At 44.9% G+C, this 15,926-nt stretch overlaps 1 protein-coding gene across 1 annotated transcript in view; it reads right to left on the bottom strand.

Annotated features, from left to right (window-relative positions):
* Window positions 1-15,926, bottom strand: part of LOC147105178 (complement receptor type 1-like) — a 358,655-nt gene that overhangs the window by 136,192 nt on the left and 206,537 nt on the right. The window contains exons 41-45 of the mRNA XM_086011790.1: window positions 15,115-15,300; window positions 11,527-11,712; window positions 7,938-8,123; window positions 5,590-5,781; window positions 902-1,091 (exon numbers count right to left, since the gene is read on the bottom strand). Of these exons, the coding sequence (XP_085867916.1) occupies window positions 902-1,091; window positions 5,590-5,781; window positions 7,938-8,123; window positions 11,527-11,712; window positions 15,115-15,300 (940 nt within the window). The remainder of the gene's footprint in view (window positions 1-901; window positions 1,092-5,589; window positions 5,782-7,937; window positions 8,124-11,526; window positions 11,713-15,114; window positions 15,301-15,926) is intronic.

Raw genomic sequence — 15,926 nt, 5'->3', positions numbered from 1 at the left:
CTCTGACTGAAAAATTCACCTCTATTGTCCCTGGAGGTGATTTGAGCACTAAATCAGGTGCTACACACCTCTCTTAAGGTGCAAAGGTCAGGGAGCGAGGCGCTACCTCAGAACGCTACCGAAGCTCAGGTGATGCCAGTTACCATGGAAGCCAGACAGACTGGCGCCGTCCAGTTCTTAAAAGGGGAGGGGCCATCTTGCTGACCAGCCACACCCTGCTCATTGCAGCCTTGAATCTCAGCCTGGAGAGACCTCTAAAGCAATTGTGTTGGAATCACTAATGGATAGGCCCAGGGAAAGAGCTCGGCGCTTAGGAACCTCAAAAGTGATGCTGAGGGCCAAAACTCCTTAGGACAACGTTAAAACCAAAAATTTTGCCGACAAGAAAAGGCAGTAAGTGCCCGCCTTTAAATAGCGCTCCCCCAGCCCCTTCCCGACTTGACAACGTTCCCCTCTACCTGTCATTCCTAGCAGCAGGCATTAAGGCAGGGGGCGCGACTCAATATCTGATCTACAGTGCTACTGGGGCATTGCACACTTGATGTCACGATCTGCGGGTGCAGGAGATTGTGGCGGTAGTGTTTAACGCCGCCCAAAACGATTGGTCAATTTTGCGAGCGGCACTAAAATCGCCAGGCTCAGGCGCCAAGTTCCTAGCGCCCTGTTAGGGCCTCCCAGAGGCACTAACCAACCAAATTTTTCTCCCAAAGTTCCCTCTGCTCATTGGGTCACTGAAAGTATTCCGATATCATTTTTTAAAACTGCAAGAAAAAAAATCAATGTGCCAATGCCAACTGGGAAAAATCAATCCCAACATTCATGTGTTAACAGAGTTTCAACAGATTGCAAAAAGCTCCACCCACATCGTTTGATTCCATTCTCAAGTTTAAGGAATGTTTACTCATGTGGTCTGCAGGTTGGTGGTGGTGGTACAAATGTGTTGTTCTCACTACATTCAATGACATAGTTGCCAACCATTTCATAACCTTCATTACAGCTGTAGGTGATCGTCTCCCGATGTTTGTATGTAGGTCCAAATCCTGTGACTATGTGGCCATTTGCGAGCAGTTCAGGAGATTGACATCCAACAACTGACAAGAGAGCAATGCTTTAGTCTCCACTAAGAAACTAACTGTACTTACGATACTGAATGAAAGTCTATCGGGCCCACTGCGCCTGTTCCCATCGTCATCGAAATAACATTAAGCTTGTTAAGGCATCATTAAAAAACAATTAGTAAATGTCTGACTTCACTGCATTAGCAACTAAATTGTTCAAAATATGATAAATACTTGGAATTACAGGCCCCAAGCTCTCAAATTTCCTCCCAAAACCTCCCCCAGCTCTATCTTCCTTAATGACGCTCGCTAAAATCTACCTCTTCAACCAAGCTTTTGGTCACCTGTCCTAATATCTCCTTATGTGGCTCGATGATTTGAGGGGGGTGGAGAAAATTGTTTTCTAAAATTTTAATTTAAGTTTAGTGTGGGTGATAGAGAGTATGTGATGATACCAAGGTGTGGGGGGGATTATTTTTTTGAGGATGTAACTAGTAAAATAGATAAGGGAGAACCAGTAGATGTGGTGTATTTGGACTTTCAAAAGGCTTTCGATAAGGTCCCACATAAGAGATTAGCATGTAAAGTTAAGGCACATGGGATTGGGGGCAAGGTATTGACTTGGATAGAGAACTGGTTGGCAGACAGAAAGCAAAGAGTTGGAATAAACGGGTCTTTTTCCGAGTGGCAGGCAGTGACTAGTGGGGTACCACAGGGATCGGTCCTTGGACCCCAGCTATTCACAATATATATTAATGATCTAGACAAGGGAACTAGATATAATATCTCCAAATTTGCAGACGACACAAAGCTGGGTGGGCGTGTGTGCTGTGAGGAGGATGCCGAGAAACTACAGGATGATTTGGACAGGTTGGGTGATTGGGCAGAAGCATGGCAGATGCAATATAACGTGGATAAATGTGAGGTTATCCACTTTGGTGGCAAAAACAGGAAGGCAGATTATTATTTGAATGGCAATAGATTGGGAGAAGGGGAAGTGCAATGAGACCTGGGTGTCCTTGTGCACCAGTCGCTGAAGGTAAGCATGCAGGTGCAGCAGGCGGTTAAGAAGGCAAATGGTATGTTGGCCTTCATAGCGAGAGGGTTTGAGTACATGAACAAGGATGTCTTGCTGCAGTTGTACAGGGCCTTGGTGAGACCACATCTTGAGTATTGTGTGCAGTTTTGGTCACCTTATCGGAGGAAGGATGTTCTTGCCATGGAAGGCGTTCAGCGAAGATCCACCAGGCTGATACCTGGGATGGCAGGAATGATGTATGAGGAGAGATTGGGGCGATTGGGCTTGTACTCGCTGGAGTTTAGAAGAATGAGAGGGGACCTCATTGAAACTTATAAAATTCTGACAGGACTGGACAGACTAGATGCAGGGAGGATGTTCCCGATGGTCGGGGAGTCCAGAACCAGCGGTCACAGTCTAATGATAAGGGGTAGGCCTTTTAGGACAGAAATGAGGAGGAATTTCAGCACCCAGAGAGTGGTGAACCTGTGGAATTCTCTACCACAGAAGGTAGTAGAGGCCAATACATTAAATATATTCAAGAAGGAGTTGGATATATTTCTTAAGGCTAAAGGGATCAAGGGGTATGGGGAGAAAGCAGGGAACGGGTACTGAATTTGGATGATCAGCCATGATCGCATTGAATGGCGGAGCAGGTTCGAGGGGCCGAATGGCCTACTCCTGCTCCTATCTTCTATGTTTCTATGTTTCTATATTAGGATTGCGCAGTAAGGGGCAGAGAAGGAGGCAGGGGTAGTGGGACCAGTGGAGAATAGGTGAGAAGCAGAGTGGGGTGTGGGGGGGAGAAAGGGTGATGACCAAGAGTCCCACTGCTGAGAAACTGGCAAAAATAATAAAGTAGCCAACAAGGCCCATCTCTCATTTATGAAACCAGTGGCCCAATTCTCTTCATTGCCTCTCGTGATCTTCCATTGCCCCACTTGGTCTTCCATTGCTCCCCTTCTCTTCGTCACCTCATGCCTTGCACCAATCGGCAGACCGCACAACAACATCGCCCTATTCGGAGCCACCTTTTCCCCAGCCTGCGTCTCCTGCCTGTTTTCTTGCTACTCCTATTCTACCTCATTCCTCCATCCATACTGCTCCCACTTTTCATTCGCCTGGCATTTCCCACCCTCTCCTTACCGCCACTCTCCACTCACCGCCACTTGCACTTTTCCTTTGCAAGTCACCTCCACCTCCCAGATCTCCCACGGATCCACGTCACAAAACTACCACCTCCTAAACTTCCCTCCACCCACCAAAACTCTGCTCCTTGCTCCAACACTACCATTAGCAATATGGCTTGTAGAAGGAGCAGGATTAATTTGATGAAGAACATAAGAAATAGGAGCAGGCCATTTGGCCCTTCGAGCCTGCTCCGCCATTCAATAAGATCATGGCTGATCTTCTACCTCAACTCCACTTTCCTGCACTATCCCCATATCCCTTGATTCCCTTAATATTCAAAAATCTATCGATTTCTGTCTTCAATATACTGAACGACTGAGCCTCCACAGCCCCCTGGGGTAGAGAATTCCAAAAGATTCACCACCTTGAGTGAAGAAATTCCTCCTCATCTCAGTCCTAAATGGCCAACTCCTTATTCTGAGACTGTGACCCCTGGTTCTGTACTCCCCAGCCAGGGGAAACATCCTCCCTAATCTACCCTGTCAAGCCCTATATTACATTTGGTCCCTTCGTCCAAATCATTGATGTAGATTGTGAATAGCTGAGGCCCAAGCACTAATCCTTGCGGTTCCCCACTAGTTACAGCCTGCCAACCTGAAAATGACCCGTTTATTCCTACTCTCTGTTTTCTGTTGGTTAACCAATCCTCAATCCACGTTAGTACATTACCCCCAAACCATGAGCCCTAATTTTGTTTAATAACCTCTTGTGTGGCATCTTATCGAATGCCTTCTGAAAATCCAAAGACACCACATGCACTGGTTCCCCCTTATCTATTCTGCTAGTTACAACCTCAAAAAACTCCAACAGATTTGTCAAACACGATTTCCCTTTCATAAATCCGTGTTGACTCTGCCCAATCCTATTATTATTTTCTAAGTGCCCTGTTACCACGGCATTTGGAAAATCATAATGCAGTCAAGCAGAGTCAGCATGGTTCTATGAAAGGGAAATCATGTTTAACAAGTTTGCTGGAGTCCTTTGAGGATGTAATGAGCAGGGTGGACAAAGGTGAACCAGTGGATGTGGTGTATTTGGATTTCCAGAAGGCATTCGATAAGGTGCCACTTAAAAGGTTACTGCATAAGATAAGAGCTCATGGAGTTGGGGGTAATATATTAGCATGGATAGAGAATTGGCTAACTAACAGAAAGCAGAGAGTCGGGATAAATGGGTAATTTTCCGTTTGGCAAATGGTAACTAGTGGGGTGCCACAGGGATCGGTGCTGGGGCCTCAACTATTTACAATCTACATTAATGACTTGAATGAAGGGACCGAGTGTAATGTAGACAAGTTTGCGGATGATACAAAGATGGGTGGGAAAGCAAGTTGTGCAGAGGACTCAAAGAATCTGCAAAGGGATATAGACAGGCTAAGTGAGTGGGCAAACATTTGGCAGATGGAGTATAATGTGGGAAAGTGTGAGGTTATCCACTTTGGCAGGAAAAATAAAAAAGCAAATTATTATTTAAATGGAGGGAGACTACAAAATGCTACAGTTCAGAGGGACCTGGGGGTCCTTGTGCATGAAACACAAAAAGTTAGCATGGAGGTACAGCAAATAATCAAAAAGGGAAATGGAATGTTGGCCTTTATTTCAAGGGGTTGGAGTATAAAAGCAGGGAAGTCCTGCTACAACTGTACAGGGTATTGGTGAGACCACACCTTGAGTACTGCGTACAGTTTTGGTCTCCTTATTTAAAGAAGGATATACTTGCATTGGAGGCAGTTCAGAGATGATTCACTAGGTTAATTCCAGAGATGAGGGAGTTGACTTATGAGGAAAGGTTGAGCAGGCTGGGCCTATACTCATTGGAATTTAGAATGAGTGGTGATCTTATTGAAACATAAGATACTGAGGGGGCTCGACAAGGTAGATGCAGAGAGGATGTTTCCCCTTGTGGGGAAATCTAGAACTCAGGGTCATAGTTTCAGAATAAAGGGTTGCCCTTTTAGAACTGAGATGAGGAGGAATTTCTTCTCAGAGGGTCGTAAATCTGTGGAATTCTCTGCCGCAGAGAACTGTGGAGACTGGGTCATTAAATACATTTAAGGTGGAGATAGACAGATTTTTGCAAGATAAGGGAGTGAAGGGTTATGGGGAGCGGGCGGGGAAGTGGCTTTGAGCCCAAGATCAGCCATGATCTTATTGAATGGTGGAGCAGGCTCGAGGGGCCAAGTGGCCTATTCCTGCTCCTATTTCTTATGTTCTTATACTAGAGGCTGCTTTCACTGAGAGAACTGCACTCCACCACAAGTCCATTAGGAGAGGATGCACAAAGTGAATTAGTAGGGAAAATAAAGTTACCCTTATCACTTACGTTCACAAATGGCCTGTAATGGTGTCCAAGTTGAATCAACCTGACAGGTAACAGTTGTTGAATTTTCATCTTTCAGTCTGTAGTTCGCATAACAACTGTAATTAACTTCAGTACCCACAGCAAATGAGGTCCGAGAAATTAATTCCTCAGTTGGTGAGCCATTTTCCAATTGTGGAAGCTTGCCACAGGAACCTTTAAACATAAGGGGGAAAATTCACTAGTACGATAGCAAAATACTGCAGATGCTGGAAATCCGAAATAACAACAGAAAATGCTGGAAAAACTCAGCAGGCTAGGCAACATCCGTGGAGAGAAAAAAAAGTCAACATTTCAGGTCAAGCCCTTTGTCAAGACTGGAAAAGCACAGGAAATGAAATAGATTAAAAGGCCGGGCTGGGAGAGAACAAAAGAGAAGTGAAGAGACATTAAGAGGTATTCAAAACGAGACAAGATGGTGATAGGACTAGTGGAGACAAAAGACGGCTCTAGATTAGGTGTGAAATGCAAAATTCAGTTGGTTTGCACCTCCCGTTAGCACCTTAAGATGGCGCTAATGGGGTGCAAAGCAACTAGCGCCCGTGCACGGCGATGTTTGCACCGCTCGCAAATTAACTAGACATTTTGCGGCGGCGCTAAACACTACCGCCACGATCTCCTGCGCTGGTAGATCCTGATGTCAGTCGAGTGTACAACGCCCCGATAGCGCCCCAGGCCGGATATTCAGTGGCACTGCCTGCCGCTAGCTACGACAGGTTGAGGGGAGCGTTTTGCAGCCAGGAAGGGACTGGGGGAGCGCCATTTAAAGGCGACCGCTTCCTGTCTTTTTTTGTTGGTGACATTGTTGCACCACGCATTCTGAGAGAGAGAGAGAGAGAGAGAGAGGGAGAGAGACTTCTGGAGAGATTCAACGCTGTGTGAAGGAGTTTTGGGTACTGAGCAGCACTTTGCAGGTTCATTTTGATTTGCCCTTCCTTGTATCGATTTAGAAGAGTCTGTGGGGGCTGCACTCTGAGCTCTTTCCCTGGGCCTCTCCATTGTCCTTTCCAGCAGATTTGATGTACAGGTCTCTCCAGGCCGAGATTCAAGGCTGCAATGAGCAGGATGTGGATGGAGAGCAAGATCAACCCTCCCCTTTAAGAACTGACCGGCGCCAGTGTGTCTGTGTTCAATTGCTGACTGACATCACATGAGCTTCGCCAGCGCTCTGAGTTAGCGCCTCACTCCTCGGCTTTTGCGCCTTGAGAGGTATGTAGTGCCTGATTTAGCGCTCCAATCACCTCTGGGGGCGATAAAAGCCAAGTTTGCAGTTGGAGGCGATAAATAGCGCCAGGTGCTAAACTTTACGCAAGGCCGACAATCGCGCCCCCAAATGGGGCGATACTGAATGTTTCCCCCAAGGAGACCAAAATTGTGATTGTCTAAATCTAGCACAGTGTGCAAAAATAAAATTAAGTGTGAAGCTTGAATATGAGATGGATTACGTACAATACGTCATACAGTTCACAATCGCAGAGGGTTTACACAGAATCAGTGGACAAAGCTATTCTGAGCTAAGAATACATTTGGCAGTATTAGTGGATGGACGTTTAATACTCTGTCCACAGTTATGTGGCAAATTCTGTTTGTTTATGTAAGACTGTATAATGCGGCAAACTCACTAACACTGCACTAAATCTTCCACTTCTGTGCTCCTGGTGGATGCTGGGAGGATACATCAGGAAAGTATGCCCAAGATTTTGCATCCATTAATTTTAAGAAGAATTACATTTATGGTGAAGTATTGCAATGTGGAAAGTGGTGGTGTTGCTGGTGACGGGCGGTGGGTATCCCGAGGGCACCAAAGGGGCAGCAGACAGCTCAGGGGAGTTGACGAGATCTTTAGCTCAGGAGGCCAAGTGGACCGCCTGATATTGTGGCAGCCCGTAAGTAGGGGCCTGCATTGGTGGGGCTTGTACTACAGAGATAGCCCACTGTTACGATGCAAATCAGGCCAGGCCTCCTGCCACGACTACTGAGCGGCCGGTCGTGTGTACTGCCGGCCAGCCACCGGAATTCCGCTCGGGTGCGGTGGGAGGGGGACGGAATTCACCCCTGTATGAGCGTTTGTGCCCACAAGATTAAGACATGATAAGAAAGGCCAATGTATGGCATTAAAACAGGAAGTTTCCTCTGCACATTGGGTCACTGAACGTATTCCGATTTCATTTTTTACAACTGCAAGAAAAATAATCAATGTGCCAATGCAAACTGGGAAATATCAATCCCAACATTCAGGCATTAACCAGATTGCAAAAAGGTCCACCCACATCTTTTGATTCCATTCTCAAGTTTAAGGAATGGTTACTCACGTGGTCTGCAGGTTGGTGGTGGTGGTACAAATGTGTTGTTCTCAGTACATTCAATGACACTTTTGCCAACCATTTCATAACCTTCATTACAGCTGTAGGTGATCATCTCCCGATGTTTGTATGTAGGTCCAAATCCTGTGACTATGTGGCCATTTGAGAGCCGTTCAGGAGATTGACATCCAACAACTGACAAGAGAGCAATGTTTTAGTCTCCATTAAACAATTAACTGTACTTATGATACTGATTAAAAGTCCATTTGGTCTACGACTCATGTTCCCAACTTCATTCAAATATCGTTATGCTTGTTAAGGCGTCATTAAAAAACAATGAGTAAATATTTGACTTCAATGCATTAGCAACTAAATTGTTCCAAATGTTTATCATATTTTGAATCATAGGCCCCAAGCTCTCAAATTCCCTCCCTAAACCTCCCCCACCCTATTCTCCCTCAAGACGCTCATTAAATCTACCTCTTTGACCAAGTTTTTGCTCACTTGTCCTAATATCTCTCTATGTGGCTCGATGACTTGCCAGTAGAACTTGAGGGGAGATGGAGGACATTGTTTTAAGAGGATTAATTTTCTTTAAAGTTCAGTGTAGGTGATTGAGCGAGTAAGAGAGAATACCAAGGTCGGGGGCGGGGTGTAGCATAGTGGATGATATTAGGGTTCTGCAGTAAGGGGCAGAGAAGGAGGCAGTGTAACGGGACCAGTGGCGAATAGGTGAGAAGTGGAGTGGTGTGTGGGGGGAGAAAGGGTGATGACCAAGAAAAAATACACTGTCAGTTTCCCACTGCTTAGAAACTAGCAAAAATAATTAAGTAGCCAACAAGGCCCATCCCTCATTTATGAAACCAGTGGCCCAATTCTCTTCATTGCCTCTTGTGATCTTCCATTGCCCCACTTGGTCTTCCATTGCTCCCCTTCTCTTTGTCACCTCATGCCTTGCATCAACCGGCAGACCGCACAACATCGCCCTATTCTGAGTCACCTTTTCCCCAGCCTGCTTCTCCTGCCTGTTTTCTTGCTACTCCTGTTCGACCTCATTCCTCCATCAATACTGCTCCCACTTTTCGTTCGCCTGGCACTTCCCACCCTCTCCTTACCTCCACTCGCTGCTCACTGCCGCTTGTACATTTCCTTTACAAGTCACCTCCACCTCTGATATCTCCCACGGCTCAACTTCACAAAACTACCACTTCCTGTCTGCTGAAAATCCACTAAAACTACCAGCTCCTAAACTTCCCTCCACCCACCAAAACTCTGCTCCTTGCTCCAACACTACCATTAGCAATATGGCTTGTAGAAGGAGCAGGATTGATTTGATGAATAGCCATTTTTCATTTCACTCACTATGTTCCTTTAACATGCAATGTTGAATCAATACATTGAATAACTGTTTCCTCCCATGCCAATGTTAGGTTTCCAACTATTTTCTTAGTTGTGAGAGGCTAGGTGCTGTGGAGGAGCGAAGGGATTAAGGTGTCCAAGTACATAAATCACTAAAAACTGCTGCACAGGTACAAAAAGGTTTGTGATGAACTATTCCATTCATCACTGCCTGTGACTGAGATCGGTTTCAGTGTCATTTCCCTTCCCCCAGACCTCATTGTATTGTGTACTGGAATGTGCTGTATTGTATACTGGAATGTGCTGGAATGTGCTGTGTGTAGGGCTCCGCCCATACCTGGCCCCGTTTGTAAGCTAGCTCAGTCTGGCCTCAGTCTCCAGAAGGAAGACATCTCTCTCTCTTACGTGTTACTTTCTAAGTTAATAAAAGCCTTGTTTTTGTTCTGCTAACTTCGAGTCTCGGAATTATTGAGGCACATCAAGGTTAATGAAATGTTAGCCTTTAGATCAAGGGGGTTGGCATTCAAAAGTGAGCACGTGATGCTTCAATTTTACAGATCCCTGGTCAACCCTCACTGGAGCACTGCGATCAGTTTGGGGACTGAACCTCTGTAAAGATACATTGGCCTTGGAAGGGATATGGGTGCATCATTGTAAAATCAGAGCTAGGCCATTTAGGAATGAAATCAGGAAGCACTTTTTCCACAGAAATACTAATAGAAATCTGGAACTCAGCCCTATATGAGTGTGTGTGACCATAACATTAAGACATGATAAAAAGAACAAATATATGGCATTAAACTTCCTCTGCTCATTGGCTCACTGAAAATATTCCCTTTTTTTTTTTTTTAAGAACAGCAAGTAAAAAATCAATGAGCCAATGCCAAATGGGAAAAATCAATCCCAACATTCAGATATTTACATAGTTTCAACAGATTTGCAAAATGTTCCCCCTACATTTTTTGATTCCATTCTCAAGTTTCTTCAACAGCACCTCCAAAACCCACAACCTCTACCACCTAGAAGGGCAAGAGCAGCAGTTGCCATCACCTCCAAGTTCCCCTCCCAGTCAGACACCATCCTGACTTGGAAATATATGTCGCCGTTCCTTCATCACAGGATCAAAATCCTGGAACTCCCTTCCTAACAGCACTGTGGGAGTCCCTTCAACACATGGACTGCAGCGGTTCAAGAAGTTGAATCAGCACCTTCTCAAGCGAAATTAGGGAGCGGCAATAGTGGTCAGAAGTGGGGATGTTCGCTGATGATTGCACACTGTTCAGCACCATTCGAGACTCGTCAGATACTGATGCAGTCCGTGTCCATATGCAGCAAGACCTGGACAACATTCAGACTTGGGCTGACAAGTGGCAAGTAACATTCGCACCACACAAGTGCCAGGCAATGACCACCTCCAACAAGCGAGACTCTAACCATCTCCCCTTGACATTCAATGGCATTACCATCACTGAATCCCCCACTATCAACACCCTGGGGGTTACCATTGATCAGAAACTGAACTGGACCAGCCATATAAACACTGTGGCTACAAGAGCAGGCCAGAGGCTGGGAATTCTGCGGCGAGTGTCTCACCTCCTGACTCCCCAAAGCCTTTCCACCATCTACAAGGCACAAGTCAGGAGTGTGATGGAATACTCTCCACTTGCCTGGATGAGTGCAGCTCCAACAACACTCAAGAAGCTCGACACCATTCAGGATAAAGCAACCCACTTGATTGGCACTCCAACCACCACCTTCAACATTCACTCCCTCCACCACCGGCGCACTGTGGCTGCAGTGTGTACCATCTACAAGATGCACTGCAGCAACTCACCAAAGCTCCTTCAACAGCACCTTCCAAACCTGCGACCTCTACCACTTAGAAGGACAAGGGCAGCAGACGCATCACCACCTACAAGTTCCCCTCCAAGCCACACACCATCCTGACTTGGACCTGTATCGCCGTTCCTTCACTGTCGCTGGGCCAAAATCCTGGAACTCCCTTCCTAACAGCATTGTGGGTGTACCTACACCATATGGACTGCAGCGGTTCAAGAAGGCGGCTCACCACCATCTTCTCAAGGGCAATTAGGGATGGGCACTAAATGCAGGCCTAGCCAGCCAGCGACGCCCACATCCCATCAATGAATAAATTTTTCTTTTTTTAAATGCTGGTCTTGCCAGCGACACCCACATCCCATAAACAAATAAGATAAAAGTTTAAGAAATGTTTACTCACATGGTCTGCAGGTAGGTGGTGGTGGTACAAATGTGTTGTTCTCACTACATTCAATGACACTGTTGCCAACCATTTCATAACCTTCATTACAGCTGTAGGTGATCGTCTCCTGATGTTTGTATGTAGGTCCAAATCCTGTGACTATGCGACCATTTGCGAGCAGTTCAGGAGATTGACATCCAACAACTGACAAAAAGAGCAATGTTTTAGTCTCCATTAAACAATTAACTGAACTTATGATACTGATTGAAAATCCATTTGGCCCACTACTCATGTCCCCAACTTCATTCAAATATCAAAAGCAAAATACTGTGGGTGTTGGAAATCTGAAATAAAAACAGAAAACGCTGGAAATATTCAGCAGGTCAGACAGCATCTGTGGAGAGACAAACAGAGAGTTCAAATATCGTTATGCTTGTTAAGGCATAATTAAAAACCAATGAGTAAATCTCCTATAGCACTATACATGATGGAGGTGGAGTGGAGGGCGGGGGATATAAACTAAAAACAAGTCCTGAACTCCATTACTTAAGAAATAAATCAAGGGGCAAAAAAGACCAACTTTTACAGCAATTACAAAATCCTCCAGAATAATATTTGTTGCACCAAGATCATCAGATAATTCAGAATTAACACAAGTCAGCTTGATGAATGGGAATTCTTTTCAAGTCTCATCAGTTTTCAGAGAAGTAACCCAGAAGTTAAATCAACAAGGTCATGCAGCGTAATAATTTTACAATAATTCTCGGGAAAACAAAATGCTTCATTTGTATTCGCAATCTATTCTTTCTCATTGCTCTGGCAACATGGATTAGAAACCATTTGCAGATTACATACCAACAAAGTAAAAACATTACTGCCAATGAGGTCAAAGGAAAACCCTCCAATAGCTGGAGTCAAATATGCTGTACAGAAAGATGGTCATGGTTGTTGGAGGCCAGTCATCACAGCACCAGGATATCACTGCAGGAGTTACTCAGCGAAACATCCTCAGCTACTTTATTAATGACCTTCTCTCTGTTATACGGACAGGACAAAGTCTGTTTGCTGATGATTCCACAGTGTTCAGCTCTATTCATAACTTCTCTGATAAAGAAGCAGCCCATCCCAGCCTACAACACTCCAACTTGACCTGACAAGTGGCAGGTAACATTCATACCACATAAGTGCCAGGAAATGACTATCTGAAAAAAGAAAGCCCAGCCACTTTCAATGGCATTATATTTGCTGAATCCACCGCCATCAACATCTTGAGGGACACCATTGACCAGAAGCTGAACTAGACCAGCGATATCAACACTGTGGCTACAAGAGCAGGGCAGAGATTGGGTACTCTGCAGCACGTGGAATACCTCCTGCCACCTGAAAGCCTTTCCAACATCTACAAGGCTCAAGTCAGCACTTTGATGGAATACTCACCACTCGCCTGGACGGGTGCAACCACAACAACATTCAAGAAGCTCAACAATATCCAGGACATAATTGGTACCTGTGCCACTGAACTCAGTCTCCACCCCCTCCATCACCGGTTTATTGTGGCTGGGGTATGCACAATCTCCACGATACACTGCAACTACTCACCAAGGCTGTGTCAACAGCGCTGCCCTCCCATGTGACCTCTATACCAAGGACAAGAGCAACAATGTTGTGGGAATATCATCACCTCCAAGACACACTCCATTCTAACTTGGCAATCACTGCCTAGATTGGAAACTAAAAATATTAAAATCTAAGAGTATATTGTACCCTTGTAACCTAGGAAGGGAACTATTTGCTGTGTGATGATGTAGAACACCTCTAAGCTAACTGGTGCCAGGTAAAACTGGAACACGTGGTACCTTGGGAAGCGGGTCAGACTGCAAATGTGTAGTTCAGGCACAGTAACAGGAATGTACTTGAAATTGTGGTTACTTTTCAATAATCAGCAGATTGTTAGAGAGAGAATCATTGGGGGGTATTTTGAACCTAGCCTGGTGGGAAACTTAGAAGATCGTATCAGCCACCCATTTTAAAACCCACCTGACTTTACATTCAGGGTTGTTTATCAAAATATAAACTTGTACCATTCTGTGAAAAAAAGCAAATATGTAGAATTTTAATATTTTTTTCATGAAGAAAACCTCCCCATCAAGTTGGCTTCAGCATCTCCGAGTGAATGAAGAAAAAAGTGGTTCCCACTCCTGATCACTAACCATTAGTTCCAGCTTAAGGCTTGTGTGCTCTAATTGAAGAAGCAGGGTCATTACGATGAATGCCATGGTTAAGTTCCATGCCAACATTCACTGTTCAAACTCTAAGAACGGCCTCTTGGGTGAGATACTGAAGGTTGCTTGCGCTGAGAGAACTGCACTCCAGCATAAGTCACTTCCTTCAGGAGAGGATGCACAAAGTGTATTAGTGGGGAAAATAAAGTTACACTTATCACTTACGTTCACAAATGGCCTGTAATGGTGTCCAAGTTGAATCAACCTGACAGGTAACGGATGTTGAACTTTCGTCTTTCAGTGTGTAGCCCGTATAACAACTGTAATTAACTTCAGTACCCACAGCAAATGAGGTCCGAGAAATTAATTCCTCAGTTGGTGAGCCATTTTCCAATTGTGGAAACTTGCCACAGGAACCTATAAATATAAGACGACCAAAATTGTGACTGTCTACATCTAGCACAGTGTGCAAAAATAAAATTAAGTGTGAAGCTTGAATACGAGGTTGATTATGTACAGTACGTCATACAGTTCAGAATCGTAGAGGGTTGACACAGAATCAGTGGATAAAGCTATTCTGAGCTAAGAATACATTAGGCAGTATTAGTGAATGGTCGTTTAATATTCTGTCCACATTTATGAAGTAAATTCTGTTTGTTTATGGAAATTTATGTTTATGTAAGACTGTATAATGCGGCAAAATCACTAACACTGCATTAAATCTTCCACTTGTGCGCTCTGGCGGATGCTGGGAGGACACATCAGGAAATTGTGCCCATGATTTGCATCCATTAATTTTAAGAAGCATTACATTTACGGTGAAGTATTGCAATGTGGAAAGAGTTGGTGCTGCTGGTGGGTATCCTGAGGGCACCAAAGGGCAGCAGACAGCTCAGGGGAGTTGACGAGTTCTTCAGATCAGGAGGCCAAGTGGACCGCCTGATATTGTGGCCTGTATTGGTGGGGCCTGTACTACAGAGATAGCCCACTGTTACGATGCAAATCAGACCCGGCCTTCAAAATTGACCAGGCCTCCTGCCACGACTACCGAGCATCCGGTCAGACATACTGCCTGCCAGCCACTGGAATTCCACTCAGGTGGTGGGGGGGTGGAGGAGTATTCACCCCTGTATGAGCATTTGTGACCAGACACGATAAAAGGGGCCAATGTATGATGTTAAAGCATTACGTTTCCTCTGCTCATTGGGTCACTGAAAGTATTTCGTTTTCATTTTTTAAAACTGCAAGAAAAAAATCAATGTGCCAATGCAAACTGGGAAAAATCAATCCCAACATTCAGGCGTTAACATAGTTTCAACAGATTGCAAAATGCTCCACCCACATCATTTGATTCCAATCTCAAGTTTAAGGAATGGTTTCTCACGTGGTCTGCAGGTTGGTGGTGGTGGTACAAATGTGTTGTTCTCACTACATTCAATGACATTGTTGCCAACCATTTCATAACCTTCATTACAGCTGTAGGTGATCGTCTCCCGATGTTTGTATGTAGGTCCAAATCCTGTGACTATGTGGCCATTTGTCAGCAGTTCAGGAGATTGACATCCAACAACTGACAAGAGAGCAATGCTTTAGTCTCCATTAAGAAACTAACTGTACTTATGATACTGAATGAAAGTCTATCTGGCCCACTGCGCCTCTTCCCATCATCATCGAAATAACATTATACTTGTTGAGGCATCATTAAAAAACAATTAGTAAATGTCTGACTTCACTGCATTATCAATTAAATTGTTCCAAATGTTTATCATATTTTGAATTATAGGCCCCAAGCTTTCAATTTCCCTCCCAAAACCTCCCCCCGCTCTATCTTCCTTAAAGACGCTCATTAAATCTACCTCTTTGACCAAGCTTTTGCTCACCTGTCCTAATATCTCCTTACCTGACTCGATGGCTTGCCAGTAGAACTTGAGGGGGTGGAGGAAATTGTTTTCTAAAGGATTAATTTTCTTTAAAGTTTATTGTGGGTGATGGAGAGCGAGTATGCTAACAAGGGGGAGGCGGCGGGGGGGGGAAGATATTAGGGTTGCGCAGTAAGGGGCAGAGAAGGAGGCAGGGGTCGTGGGACCAGTGGCGAATAGGTGAGAAGTGGAGTGGGGTGTGGGGGGAGAAAGGGTGGTGACCAAGAGAAAATACACAAGTCAGTTTCCCACTGCTGAGAAACTGGCAAAAATAATT

The sequence above is a fragment of the Somniosus microcephalus genome, chromosome 18, assembly GCF_052327205.1.
Source record: "Somniosus microcephalus isolate GS21.2 chromosome 18, FLI_Smic_1.0, whole genome shotgun sequence".
NCBI classification, from domain to species: domain Eukaryota; kingdom Metazoa; phylum Chordata; class Chondrichthyes; order Squaliformes; family Somniosidae; genus Somniosus; species Somniosus microcephalus.
This window is presented reverse-complemented; position numbering and strand designations above follow the sequence as displayed.